General features: G+C 51.3%; 2 protein-coding genes and 1 long non-coding RNA gene across 7 annotated transcripts in view; 2 read left to right on the top strand and 1 right to left on the bottom strand.

Annotated features, from left to right (window-relative positions):
* LOC119878688 overlaps window positions 1-2,260 on the top strand; it is a 53,145-nt gene extending 50,885 nt beyond the window's left edge. The window contains exon 3 of the long non-coding RNA XR_005387073.1: window positions 922-2,260. This is a non-coding gene — a long non-coding RNA (uncharacterized LOC119878688). The remainder of the gene's footprint in view (window positions 1-921) is intronic.
* LOC119868878 (DNA-binding protein SMUBP-2-like) overlaps window positions 1-7,164 on the bottom strand; it is a 49,625-nt gene extending 42,461 nt beyond the window's left edge. For 2 of the 4 annotated variants that reach the window (XM_038589272.1, XM_038589271.1), the window contains exons 1-4: window positions 7,010-7,164; window positions 5,062-5,231; window positions 1,978-2,167; window positions 1,482-1,579 (exon numbers count right to left, since the gene is read on the bottom strand). In XM_038589272.1, coding sequence (XP_038445200.1) covers window positions 1,482-1,579; window positions 1,978-2,167; window positions 5,062-5,231; window positions 7,010-7,095 — 544 coding nt within the window. In that variant the 5' untranslated portion in view covers window positions 7,096-7,164. Of the gene's footprint in view, window positions 1-486; window positions 1,115-1,481; window positions 1,580-1,977; window positions 2,168-5,061; window positions 5,232-5,555; window positions 5,663-7,009 lie in introns of those variants that run through there. The other 2 variants (XM_038589269.1, XM_038589270.1) reach the window with 2 other exon arrangements.
* A 27-nt stretch (window positions 7,165-7,191) lies between these two features.
* LOC119878687 (39S ribosomal protein L21, mitochondrial-like) lies at window positions 7,192-14,484 on the top strand. 2 transcript variants are annotated; one of them, XM_038589273.1, is made up of 4 exons: window positions 7,192-7,315; window positions 11,191-11,248; window positions 13,795-13,880; window positions 14,028-14,484. In XM_038589273.1, exons 1-4 carry the CDS (start codon window positions 7,216-7,218, stop codon window positions 14,072-14,074), a joined length of 291 nt encoding a protein of 96 aa, XP_038445201.1. In that variant the 5' UTR covers window positions 7,192-7,215; the 3' UTR covers window positions 14,075-14,484. The 2 variants fall into 2 exon arrangements, with proteins under 2 accessions (XP_038445201.1, XP_038445202.1); XM_038589274.1 differs by lacking the exon at window positions 14,028-14,484 and adding an exon at window positions 13,970-14,007.
* The last annotated feature ends 14 nt before the right edge of the window (window positions 14,485-14,498 follow it).

The following is a 14,498-nucleotide window of genomic DNA, read 5'->3' as shown; positions in this document are numbered from 1 at the left end:
GAAATGTTTCTTGGAATCTATTTCTAGTAGGGGTGTCTAGGGGGCTCAGTCCGATAAGCACCTGACTCTTGATTTCAGCTCAAGTCATGATCTTGAGGTCGTAAGATTGAGCCCCCGCACTCAGTAGGGAATCTCCTTAGGATTTTCTCTCTCGGGATGCCTGGGTGGCTCAGTGGTTGAGCATCTGCCTATGGCTGAGGGCGTGATTCCAGAATCCCAGGATCGAGTCCCACATCGGGCTCCCTGCATGAAGCCTGCTTCTCCCTCTTCCTGTGTCTCTGCCTATCTGTATCTCTCATGAATAAATAAATAAAAAATCTTAAAAAAAAAAAAAAGGATTCTCTCTCTCTGCCTCTGCCCCTCCCCTCCATGTATGCTCGACTCTCACAAAAAATAAAAGTAAAATAAGTAAAAATTAAAATAAGTTAGTTTTTCTATCCTGCTGCCCCTTTTTAAGTGCCCATAAAGTGACAAAACCAAATGACAAAAAGGAATTAGCAAATTTTGGAATCGTGTCTCCTCACTGAATCTTCTATGATGAAGACCAATTATTTGCCTCGTGTACTCTGTGCTCAGAGAGCAGCAGCTATGTGTCCAGCTCTATAGGGCACCGACTACATGGAGACACCCGACCCATGAGTGAGCAGAACTCCCAGGCACAGTGCCCTGATCTGGGCTGGCCAGACTGACACAAAGCTAGAAAGCAGCAGAGAACCACCTGACCCAAAGTCCCAGTGCACATGTGTGCATACATGTCTGTATGTAAAAGACAGAGTGCTCCACGTGGAAAAACTAGAATATACACAAGTACTAGGGAGGCCAACTCCAGATGGCAGGTTCCTGAGGGATCTGTTCCCCTGCTAATGTACTTATTTCCAAATATTCTACGATTAACACATACTCTATTACTCTTCTCATCAGAAATAAGTGATCTTCAATTTGAAGGATGCTGAGAGGGATTCCTGGGTGGCGCAGCGGTTTGGCGCCTGCCTTTGGCCCAGGGCGTGATCCTGCAGACCCGGGATCGAATCCCACGTCGGGCTCCCGGTGCATGGAGCCTGCTTCTCCCTCTGCCTCTGTCTCTGCCTCTCTCTCTCTCTCTCTCTCTCTGTGACTATCATGAATAAATAAAAAAATTAAAAAAAAAAAATGAAGGATGCTGAGAAATGACCAAATGCACTTAAGAATTGGGACTTTTCAAACAAACACAAAAACACTATTAAACACAAACACTCAATCATCCTATTTCCACATCACTGAGCTAGAACATCCTCACATCTCTAGAGAACGTAGTGAAGTCAACAGAACGAGCTGCTTCCTTGCACTAAATACACAACAGGTCAGTCCATGTGAGTCATTCTGAGAAATTTAAAGTAGACTTTTAATTTATAAAAGAGAGATGCCTTCTAACTGTACATCCTCGATGTACATCCTTCTACTGTAACAACCTCGATCAGAAAAGAACACACAAAGGTTCTTACCTGTATTGCTGGCTGGACTGGGGGCTGATCCGCCAAAGAGGACCTCTATGAGTGAGGACGCGGGGCCAGAATGGTACTTCTTTAGTGTTATCAGAGCCCTGCCAACAGAGTAGAATTAGGAGTGTGGTGAACACCAAATATTGAATCTGTGCCCAACCCTCTGCCCAGCAAAGGCCACCTGCAGCCTCCATATCCCGTGAGGGGCCCACACAGACTCCACACTCAACACAATTGCTCTCTTCTACCCACAGAGGCAAGCAGTCAGGGTAAGTGTGCAGTACTGGAAGAAAATAGGATGCCTGCGTGGCTCAGTATGTGATCCCAGAGTCCTGGGATCGAGTCCTGCATCAGGCTTCCCATAGGGAGCCTGCTTCTCCCTCTGCCTATGTCTCCGCCTCTCTGTCTCTCATGAATAAGCAAAATCTTAAAAAAAAAAAAAAAAAGAAAAGAAAAAAAAAGAAAAAGAAACTTGATTCCCAGTCACACAAACTCTTACTTTTTCAGTCGCTTGTAAGTGATGTCATTGGCAAGTTTTAACAGTCTGTAGGCCCGCTCCCGGTCCCGGTCCAAGCTCAGCTGGAAATCATGAGACGCATCAAAGGCTACTGTGACTGATCTCTGTGTGATCCGTGTCAGGATCCCTGTGGCCAGCTGATTGCCTTCATCATACAGACCCACTATATCGCCTATAGAAGCAAAAAGTTACACATACGCTGTGCACAGTATTTCAAATATCCTATCCCTCTTGTCTTTAGAAATGCAAAAAAAAAAAAAAAAAAGAAATGCAATCGGTAGCAATAAAAGTTTTTTTTTATAGTAAAAGTTTTTAACCAGCACCTAAATTATATATAAAAATTGACTTGAAATCAATGAAGTGTTTACAGCAAACGTGCCAGTCAAGAAACATTTAAAGTGCCTGCTCTGTGCCAGGCGCTATTCCAGGCACTGGTCTGATTAGAAATAAGACACAGACATCTGCACCGAAGGCTTTAAGGAAAGATGAAAAAAAAAAAAAAAAAAAGGAAAGATGAAGCCCACCCAGGAGGGGATGGAGAGGGATGAGGGCGTCACTTTAGAAACACTGTATAACAAGGGTTCCTCTGAGTGGTGACAGGTAAGCAGGATGGGGCTTGAACAAAGTGGAGCCCTCAAGCACATCTGGGAGAAACATTCCAGGAAGAACAGGAACATCGACGAAGGAGGGAGGGAGGTCATTTGCTGACCACTCAGCACGGATCTCTCCACTTCCCATGGCAATGCTGGGGGATTCACCCATCTGCTAGGTGACCCTGAGGGCCTTCCCTTGATGCCAGGGAGAGAGCATACAACCTACGCCTCAGCCAGTCACTGCATCCCATGTCCATCCCTGGCCACGGTGACCGTTCAGGGATGAGCACAGACCAAATCTGAGGCCCTGAGATGCAATGAGACTTTGATTGGCATCTGCGAAAAGGCCCTACGTCTGTGTAGCTGAACCAGGAACTTGAAAGCAAATTGGGGCCAGAACCACTATGATGTGTCACCTGAGAAGGAAGCCAACCCAGAAGAGGGCAAAGCCAAGAAATGGAGAGAAGTGAAGCCTAAGCAACCTCCCAAAAGCCCTGAAGGCAACCTTCCAGTATTGCAACCAACGCCATCCTTCGTACCCAAGCCAGTTTGGCTTGGGTTTTCTTTTTTTTTTTTTTTTTTTTTAATTTTTATTTATTTATGATAGTCACACAGAGAGAGAGAGAGAGGCAGAGACACAGGCAGAGGGAGAAGCAGGCTCCATGCACCGGGAGCCCGACGTGGGATTCGATCCCGGGTCTCCAGGATCACGCCCTGGGCCAAAGGCAGGCGCTAAACCGCTGCGCCACCCAGGGATCCATGGCTTGGGTTTTCATCACCTGGAACAGAAGACTGTTCTGACCAAAACAGACTCCACTGTGAGAGAAAGCCAGAGCCACTCACATATTTACACCCTATTTGTTCTGTGTCGGAAAGTATATGCCACAAGTCAACCAGGCACCAGGCACACCCTTAACTTGGGCTACTTTTCTTCCAGGCAATGAGTTTCATCTCTACCTTGAACCTTTTCTCTGGCACCTTCTCTCAACTTTATAGACACAAAGAGCACAGGGCAACAACACTCCTGGGGCAGGGTCTGGTTCTGTGTGCGCAACCACAGGACCCCATGCCTCCTGGGACCACCTCCCCACCAGTACCCTGCATAGGGTCCCATGTTCCAGAACTGATGTTTCTAAGTTGAGCCTTAAAACTGCTCTTCAGAAGATTAAAAAGTAACAACCCTACCTCAATCTGATCAACACCTGCATCGACACATCAGATTTTTAGCCGGATGCTTTTTCACATAAATGCCCCTGCCCCTGACTTCCTGTTTATGAACCCTTCACTAGTCTCTGGGGTCACACTTCACAATGCTGGTCAACTGAATATACTACTGAATATATTTTTACTTTTCGTTTTCAGATTTACAACACCCCCCCACCCCCCCCCCATGGATACTGGACTGTGACAGTGAAACAGTGTAACAGAAAAGTTGCCACTGTAACGCCCCCAGTCCCTGTCTGCAGATAGCAGCCTCACTTAACAAGAACATGTAGACCTGATGCCAACCAGCAGCCCCTCTTCATCCCGTCTCCAATTCCAGCTAGTATTCCAACAACTGTGGGCAAGAGTTTGGCCAATCAGAATATGAAATCAAAAACCCGTCAGGTGGGCAGCCTCGGTGGCACAGCGGTTTAGTGCCGCCTGCAGCCTGGGGCCTGATCCTGGAGACCCTGGATCGAGTCCCACGTCAGGCTCTCTGCATGGAGCCTGCTTCTCCCTCTGCCTGTGTCTCTGCCTCTCATTCTCTCTCTGTGTCTCTATGAATAAATAAAATCTTTAAAAAAAATTTATAAAAAAAAAAAAAAACGTCAGCACCAAAACACAGCAGAGAGTCTTCTAGAGCAAGTACAGAACCACTGGTGCTGCTGTCTCCAGGCTTGAGAGCTAAACAGGTACCCTTGGTGGGTGGTTCAGCAGCTTCTCTCCCAGCTGCTCGTCCTCTCCAGCAGGGTTGGCACGAGTGTACTTCAAGTACTCCTGGCACAAGAAGCCAGGGAACACGGAGCTATGAACACTGTGTCCTCATTGTCCAAGACAAATACGATGACAGTCCTGTGTAATGTTACACTTTCTAGGGGCCACGATAGAAAAAATTCTTTAAAAATACATTGGTTTTAATAACAACATATTTTAATGCCATATACATTCAACATGTATTACGTTTCCAAAAAATTACTCTAGAGATTATCTATATTTCTTTGTACTTGAACTTCAAAATCTGGTGTGCGCTGCACGCATGTGGCAATCACTGCCCACATCTCAACCACACACGGCAGGTGGCTGCCACCGCGGACAGTGCTGACCTAGACTACCAAAGAGCCACAGAGGTGGTGAACTTCCAACTAAGAGTTCTTTGCTGCATTGCTTTATTCTCCAACTAGTCACATGTAAGCTGGTGCTCACAAGAGTAAAAGTCACAGCTTGGAGACCAGCAGCACAAAATATACGCCTACATCGCAAATGCACAGACCTGAAGTAAAGCTGTTGCTGGGAAGCACCGCAGCAGATGTGCATCTCCTGGGCTCTAAGGTGACCAGCAGCCGCCCGTACAGCCCAGTCCGCTGGCTGGAAACCTGCAGCTTCAGCAAACAGACGCCTCGGCTCTGGAGTTCTTTTGGGGAGATGTTTTCCTGCCAGGACCTGGAAGACATCCAATACTGAGAGTTCAATATTTACACTTGCCCAGCTTTTATTCCAGCCCACACAGAAGGAATGTAAAAGGGAGAGAAAAGCAGACAAAGGCGCCAAATGAGACCCACAGAGGCTCTGCATCTGCCCCTTGCATCCTGAGCCTCCCCCATCCCCTCGCGCTGGCAGAGCTAGTCCCTTTACCTGATCTACTTGCACTGGTTCCCCCCATGTCACTCAGTCCATCAGTGCCCCCTGCCAAGTCCACCATCTGTAACCTCACGAATCCACCTCTGCCTCTCATCCTCACCACTATAACCCCGGTTCAAGCCATACCTCCTCCTCATCTGGACCAGACAGAGCCTCCGGCCTCCTGCCTGACCTCGGGCGCTTGCCCTGACCAGTCAGTCGCAAGCAGCAGCACCCAAGCAGGCCACCTGAAACACAAATCTAGTCACTCCCCTTTGAAAAGTAACAAAGGAAGACCTCACTAAGATGGAGTAGGGAGGCCAGAGAGGGGAGCTGCACCATTCCACGTCAGCTACAGACCCTGATGGCACAGAAGCCTCAACCCCACGACGGGGAAAGATGCGCATCACATCCCCTGCAGGAAATCCGCCAGCCCTGCACTCAGCCGGTGAGCACCGGTCATCACCCTGCGCGCCTGCCTTTCTGTGATAGACTTCTATTCCAAACAACCCTTCCCACTGCCTCCTTCTCCGTAAAATAAAGGTCCTTCCTCTCCTCCTCTTGTTGCACTAATCCAGTTTGTGCCACAGCTTCCTTGGCCGGAACTGCAGATCTCTGCTATTATGAATAAACTCATCTCGCTGGTAGAAAAAAAAAAAAAAGGGGGGGGGGGGCTGTATTATTTTTGAGGTTAACCCCTCCCCCGAAAACCCACACTTCACCGTGCAGAGCCGTCGTCCGCACACAGAACAGAGCACAGGCCCGCCGCGAGGCCCTCTCAATCTGAGCCCGGCCGCCTCCCGTGGGCGCTCCCGGCGGGCGCTCCCTGTGCACGGGCACCGGCGCCGAGCCCAGCGCCTGCGGCAGGACCAACTCGAGCTCACCGAATCCCACTTCACAAGCGAGGCGGCCACGGCTCGGAGGTGTAGCCGGAATGTCCCACGGCCACGCACGAAGGAGCGGGGGTGCTGCCCAGGCTGGCGGGGCCGCAAAAGCTCTTCATCTTCAAATCAAAAGCCCCTCGCGCAAACCAGGGCGCGGCCAGCCCCTGCCCGCAGCGCAGTGACTTGGCGCAAACCCCGGAATCCCACGGCCTGGCCCCGGGTCACCCTGGGGGAGCCACGGGGCCGCTCGGCGGCACAGCCTCCTCGGGTCAGAGGAGCGGAGGACCGAAGGCACAGACCACCTGCTGCTGCTGCTGCTGCTGCTGCTTCAGCCGGGCGGGCTTCCCTCCGAGGCAGCCTGTCTCCGGTGCTCCAGCTTCTCCCCAGGTCTCGTCCGGGAAGGCTCCCCCCGCCCACCTGCACCCGGGTCCCCGCCGGCTCAGCCGCGCGCACCTGGGGGAGCCGGGCTCCGCCGCACGCGGGACAAGCTCTCCTCCCCGGGCCCGCCCCGCCGCGCCCCACCGCAGCCAGCTGCCCGCGCCCCCGCGCCCTCGCGCCCCCCACCCGCCCCGAGGGAGGAAAGGGCCGAGGACACGCCGACAACAGGCCGACAACGGGCCGGACCCGGGCTGGACGTTTGGGGCGGGGGCTCCAGGCTGGAAAGAAAGGACCTAAGGGCCCCCAACCCGCGCCGCGAACCTGCCGGCCGCCCCCTACCTGCGCTCCTCCACCTCCGCGTCTCTCTCGAGTTCCAGCAGGTCCAAATGCTTGGTCACGAAGCTCTCCACAGCCGCGGAGGCCATGGCCGCCGACCCGCCGGGCCCGGGGCCGCGGAGATCCCGGCCGGACCCCGTGCGTCGACGCACACGGCGCGTGCTCGCGCCGCTTCCTCCGCTTCCGCTTCCGGCCGAGGCTGCGGGAAGATGGCGGCGGCCGTGGCGGCCCGCGCCGTGCCCGTGTGCTTCCGACGGCTGCTGTGCGCCTGCAGCCGCCGCGGCCCGAGAGCCGCAGGGCCCGGAGCCGGTGAGAGGCGGGCAGCGGGGTGGGAGGCGGGCAGCGCGGCGTGCGGGTCCGCGTCCGCCCCATGCCTTCGGCGTCGGCCGCTTGCTGTCGGCGCGGTGACCGGCACGGCGCTGGCCTTGCGGTCGGGGCAGCCCAGGCTCGGCCTGGTGCCTTTCGTTAGCAGTGACGTTCGCCAAAGGCACTATCTTGGCTTGAAGTGACTGGCGTGCCTGTTTTATTTATTTGAGGGACAGCGCGCGCGCGCACCTGAGCAGGGGCAGGGGCAGAGGGAGCGGGAGAGCGGGGAGCCCGGAGCGGGGCTGGGGCCGGGCACCAGGATCGGAACCTGAGCCACCCACTGCCCCCAACCATGTTTTCAAAATAGGCCCGGGGACGCCTGGGTGGCCGGCGGCTGAGGTCTGTCTGCGCCCCAGGTCGCGATCCCGAGGTCCTGGATCCAGCCCCACGTCTGCCTCTCTCTGTGTGTTCGTCCTGAATAGATAAAGAAGATCTTTTTAAAAATAGGGCTAAGTGTACATTTGCGGATATTGAAGAAGTGTTCTCCTTAGATACAACAGTGCTTCAGTGATGTGTTTTTTAAAGAATATTTTCTTTCCGTGGAAGCACGTTGACATCTCTGCTGCTCAAGCAGTGTATCTGTGATTCACTTAAAAATCATTGCGAGGGATCCCTGGGTGGCGCAGCGGTTTGGCGCCTGCCTTTGGCCCAGGGCGCGATCCTAGAGACTCGGGATCGAATCCCACATCGGGCCCCCGGTGCATGGAGCCTGCTTCTCCCTCTGCCTGTGTCTCTGCCTCTCTCTCTCTCTCTCTGTGACTATCATGAATAAATAAATAAAAAATCTTTAAAAAAAAAAAATCATTGCGAAGTTGGGCCAGAGACCCTGTACACCCAAAAATGGGCAACGCGAGTTGATAACCGTTGAATCTGCAGTGAAGGCTCTGGACTCTCGGTTCTGTCCTCTTTACTTTCTCGTGTGTTTGACGTTTTCCATTAGTAAAAGTCAGGTTTAGGGAGGGAGGGACAGTTTTACAAAAGCGGTGGAAATTATTCCCTTGTCCTGACATAAGACCGCCTTTGGAACGCTGTGTTCAATTCCAGACTCCCCACTTTAAGAAACACAGGTAAGGTGGAGTTCAGGGAAGGTGACCAGAATGGTAAGCAGCCAGGTCCTTGAGGAGTGAGAGAGGGGAACAGGATGGAAGATACCACAGTGCTCAGAGCTGTAGGACGACCCCATGGGAGAGGAGGGAGCACATTTGTTCCTTCCGGGGTCCAGGACTGAGCCAAGGCCGTAGATGAGTTACAGTGAGGTGGCTTCCAAGGGAGGCGCAGAGTCCACTGCCAGGGCATATTCCAACCAGGGCTTCATTCATTCGCCCACCATTTACTGAGCACCTCTTATGCGCAAGCACTGATGGGGGGAAGGGTGGAATAAAGTAGACTTAAATAATCCCTGCTCTTAATGGTGCTAGTATTCTGATGGGGGAAGGGTGGCTGTGGAAAGACAGGCAACTTTTTTTTTTTTTTAAGATTCTGTTTATTTATGAGAGACACAGAGAGAGAAGCAGAGACACAGGCAGAGGGAGAAACAGGCTCCATGCAGGGAGCCCGACGTGGGACTTGATCCCAGGACCCCCAGGATTAGGCCGTCAGTTGAAGGCGCCACTAAGCCACAGAGCCACCCAGGCTGCCCAAGAAGGAAATTTTTAAAATAAATTACATAGTGTATTAGAAGCTGGTGAGTCTTAGGGAGAAAAATCAAGCATGAAGCGGGTGGGAGAGGGTCAGTTTTAAATAGGATAGTCCAGGAAGACCTCTCTACTGAGATGCTGTTTGAGTCCACCCAGAGAAAATGGGGGAGGGAGGTTTCAGGGGAAGAGCAGCCAAGGCACGCACGCTTCGAGGCAGGCACTTGGCATGTGCCTGGCATGTTCCGAGAATAGCCAGGAAGCCAGAGTGGCAGGTGCAGAATGAACAAGAGGTAGAGTCTGAGACATGGGCTCAGAGCGAGCCAGAGAGAGAGGGGGCATCACACTGCCCGTGCCCTGTAGGCCCTTGTGAGGGTTTTGGCTTTTCTCTGAATTAAATAGGAAGCTCTTGGAGGGTTTTGGCAAAATAGTGACAAGATCTGACCTGAGTTTTCACAGCGTCACTCTAGCTGCTGCACAGAGAAGGGAGGTAATGGGGAGAGCAGGGTGTTAGTAATAATTCCAGCAAGATGTGATTGATGGTGGCTTGGGGGATTTAGGTGGTCAGACCCTGGATCTCGAAGAGAGAGCTGATCTGCTGATAGCTCTGAGGGGTGTGAGAGAGGAAAGGGTCAAGAGGGACTGAGATTTTTTGGCCTGAGCAACTAGAAAGGTGACATTGCCATTTTGTGAGATGGGGAGGAAAAGCAGGCATGAGGGTGAATCTGGAGCCTTTGTAGTTTTTGAGATGCCTGTCAGACTTGCAAGTGGTGACAGCAAATGGACAAGTGGGTGGTCAAATCCAGGCTGCAGGTGTAAACCTGGGAGTCACCAGTGTAAACAAGATACTTAAATCCATTCATCTAGATACAATCACCCGAGGAATGGTCCCAGAAAAAGAAGAGATACGGCCGAACGAGGATCTAAATCCCAGGCACAGCAAGGTAGTAGAGGAGAACCCAGCCCAAGATACCAATAATTGGGAACACCTGCTAAGAGGTAGCTGTATAGGGTGAATTTCATGGAAAGTACATTGTAGCTCAATATTTTAAAAAAAAATAAAAAACTAAATGCAGGACGACTGGGTGGCTCAGCAGTTAAGCACCTGCGTTCAGCCCAGGGTGTGATCTTGGAGTCCCGGAATCAAGTCCCACATCCGGCTCCCTGCATGGACCGTGCTTCTCTCCCTGCTCTGTCTCTCATGAATAATAAATAAAATCTTTAAAAATAAAAATAAAAATCAAACACATCAGTAGATGCAAGAAATGTTTGGCGGGATTCGATATTCATAACGACAAGTCAAAGAACTAGATAGAGGAAACTTTTTAATTCATTTAAGTAGACTCCACACCAGTGTGGGGCTCAAACTCACGACCCCGAGATCCAGAGCTGGCATAGTCTACCGACTAAGCCAGCCAGGGGCCCCCATAGAGGAAACTTCAGTAACAGGACATCTTTAGAGGCAAGGAATAAATAAATCCTCAACAGTTACTGAGTTGCTACCCTCTCCTTTTCTCTTCTAAGCTCCACATTTGATTTCTGGGCCTTTGTCCCTTGGTGTATTAGTCATCTACTGCTGCATAATAGTCACCCCAAAACTTGGCAGCTTAGCGTGGTTGACATTTGTCATGTCCCCAACCATTTCCAATGGTCAGGAGTAGTACAGGAGCAGGTTAGCTGGGTGGTTCTGGCTCTCAAGCTGCCCTCAGGCTGTCTGCTGGGGCGGGATCTTCTGTTTCCCAGCTCACAAACCTAGTCATGGGCAGGAGGCCTCCATTCTAGCTCTTTTATAACGTAATTTCAGAAGTGTTGTGCTATCACGTCTCGCCACATGTCATTGGTCACAGAAACCAACTCCCATTTGGGAGGGACAGCAGGGGTGAGCCTAGCAGGAGATGGGCTCCTCAGGCCGTCTGGGAGGCAGAGACCACATCTGACCCTACGGGCACTTGGCGATCAAGGAACAGGTCAGTGGGTGAGGGTTCTTGTTTTAGGGCCCTTTCAATGGTGTGATGAACAGATGGACACACACAAGTAATAACCACAAGCAATGGTGTTTTAGCTTTGGTCAACGGAGATTTTTTTCCACAGACAACGTTGTGACCTGGTGCTCCAACTCCAGCACCAGCAATGAAGAGCAGTGGCATTTCTTACCACTAATGATCACTGTTTCTTGTTCCTCAGCTTCCCTGGGATCTGCTTCCCAAAGATTTGGTTCACAGAGTACTTCAGTTCCACAAGGGTAATGTCAAAACATGGGTTTGAGTGACTCTTCCTTTGTAGGACTATCTTTCTAAAGTCAGAACGGCCTATGTGTGGTTTTCAATGATATTTACATTTTCTCATACCTTTTTGATAGTACTTTTAGAACCCTTGACATAAACATCCATGGAAACATCCAGAGTCCAAAGATGAATGTGCTTTTAGGCCTTGCATAGCTGTATTTTATTTAAAAAATCTAGTAGCTCCCGGGATTCCCTGGGTGGCTGCAGCCGCCTGCCTTTGGCCCAGGGCGCGATCCTGGAGACCCGGGATCGAATCCCACGTCGGGCTTCCTGGTGCATGGAGCCTGCTTCTCCCTCTGCCTGTGGTCTCTGCGCCTCTCTCTCTCTCTCTGTGACTATCATAAATAAATAAAAATTTAAAAAATAAATTAAAAATAAAAAAAACTATTAGCTACTAATTAGAGGCTTCTAACCGGAGGAGCTAGAATCACAAGAAGGTTGGATCAGAATTTTTAGGAAAAACTTAAATATCTCTTGAGATCATATTCAGTATAAAATATCACTCTTAGAGGAAAAAAATCTTTTTTAATTTTTTTTAAGATTTTATTTACTTTGGGAAGGGGAAAAAGAAGGAGAGAGAGGATCTCAAGCAGACTCCCAGCTGAGCCTGAAGCCCAAACACCGGGTTGGGCCCAGGACCCTAAGATCACCACCTGCGTTGAAATCAGAAGTTGGATGCTTAACCGACTGAGCCACCCATGCACCCCAGGGAGAAAAAAACCTTTAATGTAAACTACAGAAGGTAAATTTGACAAATCCCACCCAAATTCCCAGTAGGAATATCCAAAAGCAGTAGAGGGTAAGAGTGAAGAGTAAGGAAGCTCCTGGTCCTGTCCCAGTCCCACCCCTCACAACCCAGGGGCCCATGAGCAAAGTAGTCCACTCTGAGCTTTGTGCAAGATGGATATGGTGTTAGTATCTCTCTCAGTGGAGTCCTCTGCGCGTTCAATAATTTGCACATTAAGAGCTTAGGACATAAATAAATAAATAAATAAAAATAATAAATAAATAATAGCTAGCTAGCTTAGGACAGTGCTTGGCGTACCATGAGTTGTTATGGGGTATCAGCTGCTCCTGCATTCCCAACTCAGAAGTGGGAAGATTCGGGGGGCTTTTATGTTTCTCAAAAGATGAAGTCGAAAAACAGAATCAGATTAGAGAGAGAGAGATCCTAAGGCAGAACATTAGTTAATTTGAGTTAATCTTTCTCTTTCCCCATGAGTTCCAGGTCTCCAGCATCTGTTGTCTTATAGTCTGTCTCATAGGGAGGGCCGGGCCCAGCAAGGGGACCAGAGCTCCCACGATTGGACTCTCCTCCTCCTTGTCTGTCAGAGATCATTGCTTGGCCACAGGGTGGGAACGTGTTTCCAGGTGCCCTGAGATTAGCACAGTGGATGAGCTCAGTTTCATTTTTTGGCCGGTTGACACCAAAGTGATTAGAGCCACAGCATGGGAGCATTCGTTGTACGCACCCAAGTGGGGCTCCTGATGGAACTCTGCAGCAGAAAGACGGACATTTCCCTCTCTGGTGGCAAACAGCAATAGAAGCTTTAAAACCATTCTGAATAATTCAATTTGGGCTCTACTGAGCTCTCCCCTCTCCATAGATTTCAGGAATTCAAGGCAGAAGTAGATCAAGAAGTGAGAAAGACCCTGCCACCTTTGCCTCTGTGCTCCCTCCCTGTGCACCCAGCTTGTTTTCCTCCAGGCCGAGCGGAGGGAGGGGCAGACCCTGGCTGCAGCAGCACTGCTCCCCGCGTGCATCTCCACAATGCCCGGTCCTTCCGGGCACACCATCCCTCCTGATCCTGCACAGCCTTGGGGACAGGTGTTTTTGTTCCCATTTGCTCAGTGAAAGAAACTGGAGCACAGAATAGTGAGATGGTTGCCAAGGTCCTGTTAGTCTGGTGACAGAGGCGGGGCTCCAACCCCTGTCTGTGCACAAAGGCCAAGCAGACTCTTACCTGGTGGGAGTTAGAGGTAAGGGCTGAGCAGCAAAGTGTTCCTGTTCACTGGAGCCCTGCCCTCAGAGCCCTGAGTGTTAGACTGGCACTGCAGCACGGTTGGGAGCAGAGAATGTCTTGCCTTTGGGTGAGCGTTGGGGGGGTGGCAAAGGAGGGGCATCGATCAGCCCACACCTCTAAGAGAACGTGTGCCCTGACAGTAAGAAAAAGAGTCCTGTCTTCCTCGGATGAGCCACCGGCCCAGGGGGGTAGTTCTTCCGAGGAGGGGCGCTTCTGGGATGAAATGGTTGGAATTCCTGTTTTGATTATTGAGTAATTAGTGGATGTTTCTTGAAATATGTGGCCCTTCTGAGAAGATGTGCGGTCACACAGAGGGGCAAGTCTGTACTGAGAGTCCCGTGTCCACATGGCCCGGGGCCTCCTGGGAGCATATGGCAGGCATAGCCCTGTCCCCCCAGCTTGAGCACAGCCGTTTCTCACAGATCCTGAACTGTCTTTTTCCATGGGCATGCCGTGTACATGTAAAATCTGTTTTACAGGTACGTTCCTAAAACATCACTGAGTTCACCACCTTGGCCAGAAGTTGTCCTGCCAGACCCAGCTGAGGAGACCAGACACCATGCAGGTACCAGATGTGGAAACGAGGGCGGTACCCCCTATTTCTCCCCCGACAAGGTGGTCCCCTGGCCACAGAACAGGATCTCACATTTCCAGGGGCCCTGAGACTCAGCACGGTGTGAATGCTCAGGCTCTTTTTTGCCACTTGACACAGATTCAAACCCTCGCGAGCACCAGCCACAGTCCAAGCAGGCAGTGTAAGCAAGGGAGGACCCCCGGCTCCACCTATGTCCACGCTGTTGGTGGAAACACAGTGGCAGGAAAAGATTTCTCCGCCATCAGAAGAACCATGTGCATGGTGGTCAGTAGGTGTGGGTGCAGCCTGGGAGTTGGAGAAACTCGGGGTGTCAGGATTCCTGTCGACCCAGAGCGTGTCCCGTGAGGAGGGACAATGTGGCCGGCCACCGTTGCCACGAGGGAGCGCGGTGTCCTCTGCCTTACAAGGCTGGAAACGCAGGTCAGCGCGTGGCATCTTCTGGTTTTAAAGTACCGTTTGAGATGTGGTGCCAGATAAACAGTGCTCTGCCCTTTCTCCGGGCGCAGCTCGGGCCTGACTCTTTCCAGGGCAGGCACCGTGCACTCCTGTCCCAGCACCCAGCCTCAGGCCAGGCTGGGCAGGTCAAGG

The sequence above is a fragment of the Canis lupus genome, unplaced genomic scaffold (genome assembly GCF_011100685.1).
Source record: "Canis lupus familiaris isolate Mischka breed German Shepherd unplaced genomic scaffold, alternate assembly UU_Cfam_GSD_1.0 chrUn_S1826H2023, whole genome shotgun sequence".
Taxonomy (NCBI): Eukaryota; Metazoa; Chordata; class Mammalia; order Carnivora; family Canidae; genus Canis; species Canis lupus.
This window is presented reverse-complemented; position numbering and strand designations above follow the sequence as displayed.

Excerpts from the sequence above, each read along its gene's own strand:
- LOC119878687 (XM_038589273.1), top strand. The coding sequence starts at position 7,216 with ATGGCGGCGGCCGTGGCGGCCCGCGCCGTGCCCGTGTGCTTCCGACGG. Across the intron at positions 7,316-11,190 it reads AGCCGCAGGGCCCGGAGCCG|CTTCCCTGGGATCTGCTTCC; the intron begins GTGAGAGGCGGG and ends CTTGTTCCTCAG. Across the intron at positions 13,881-14,027 it reads GGAGACCAGACACCATGCAG|ATTCAAACCCTCGCGAGCAC; the intron begins GTACCAGATGTG and ends CACTTGACACAG.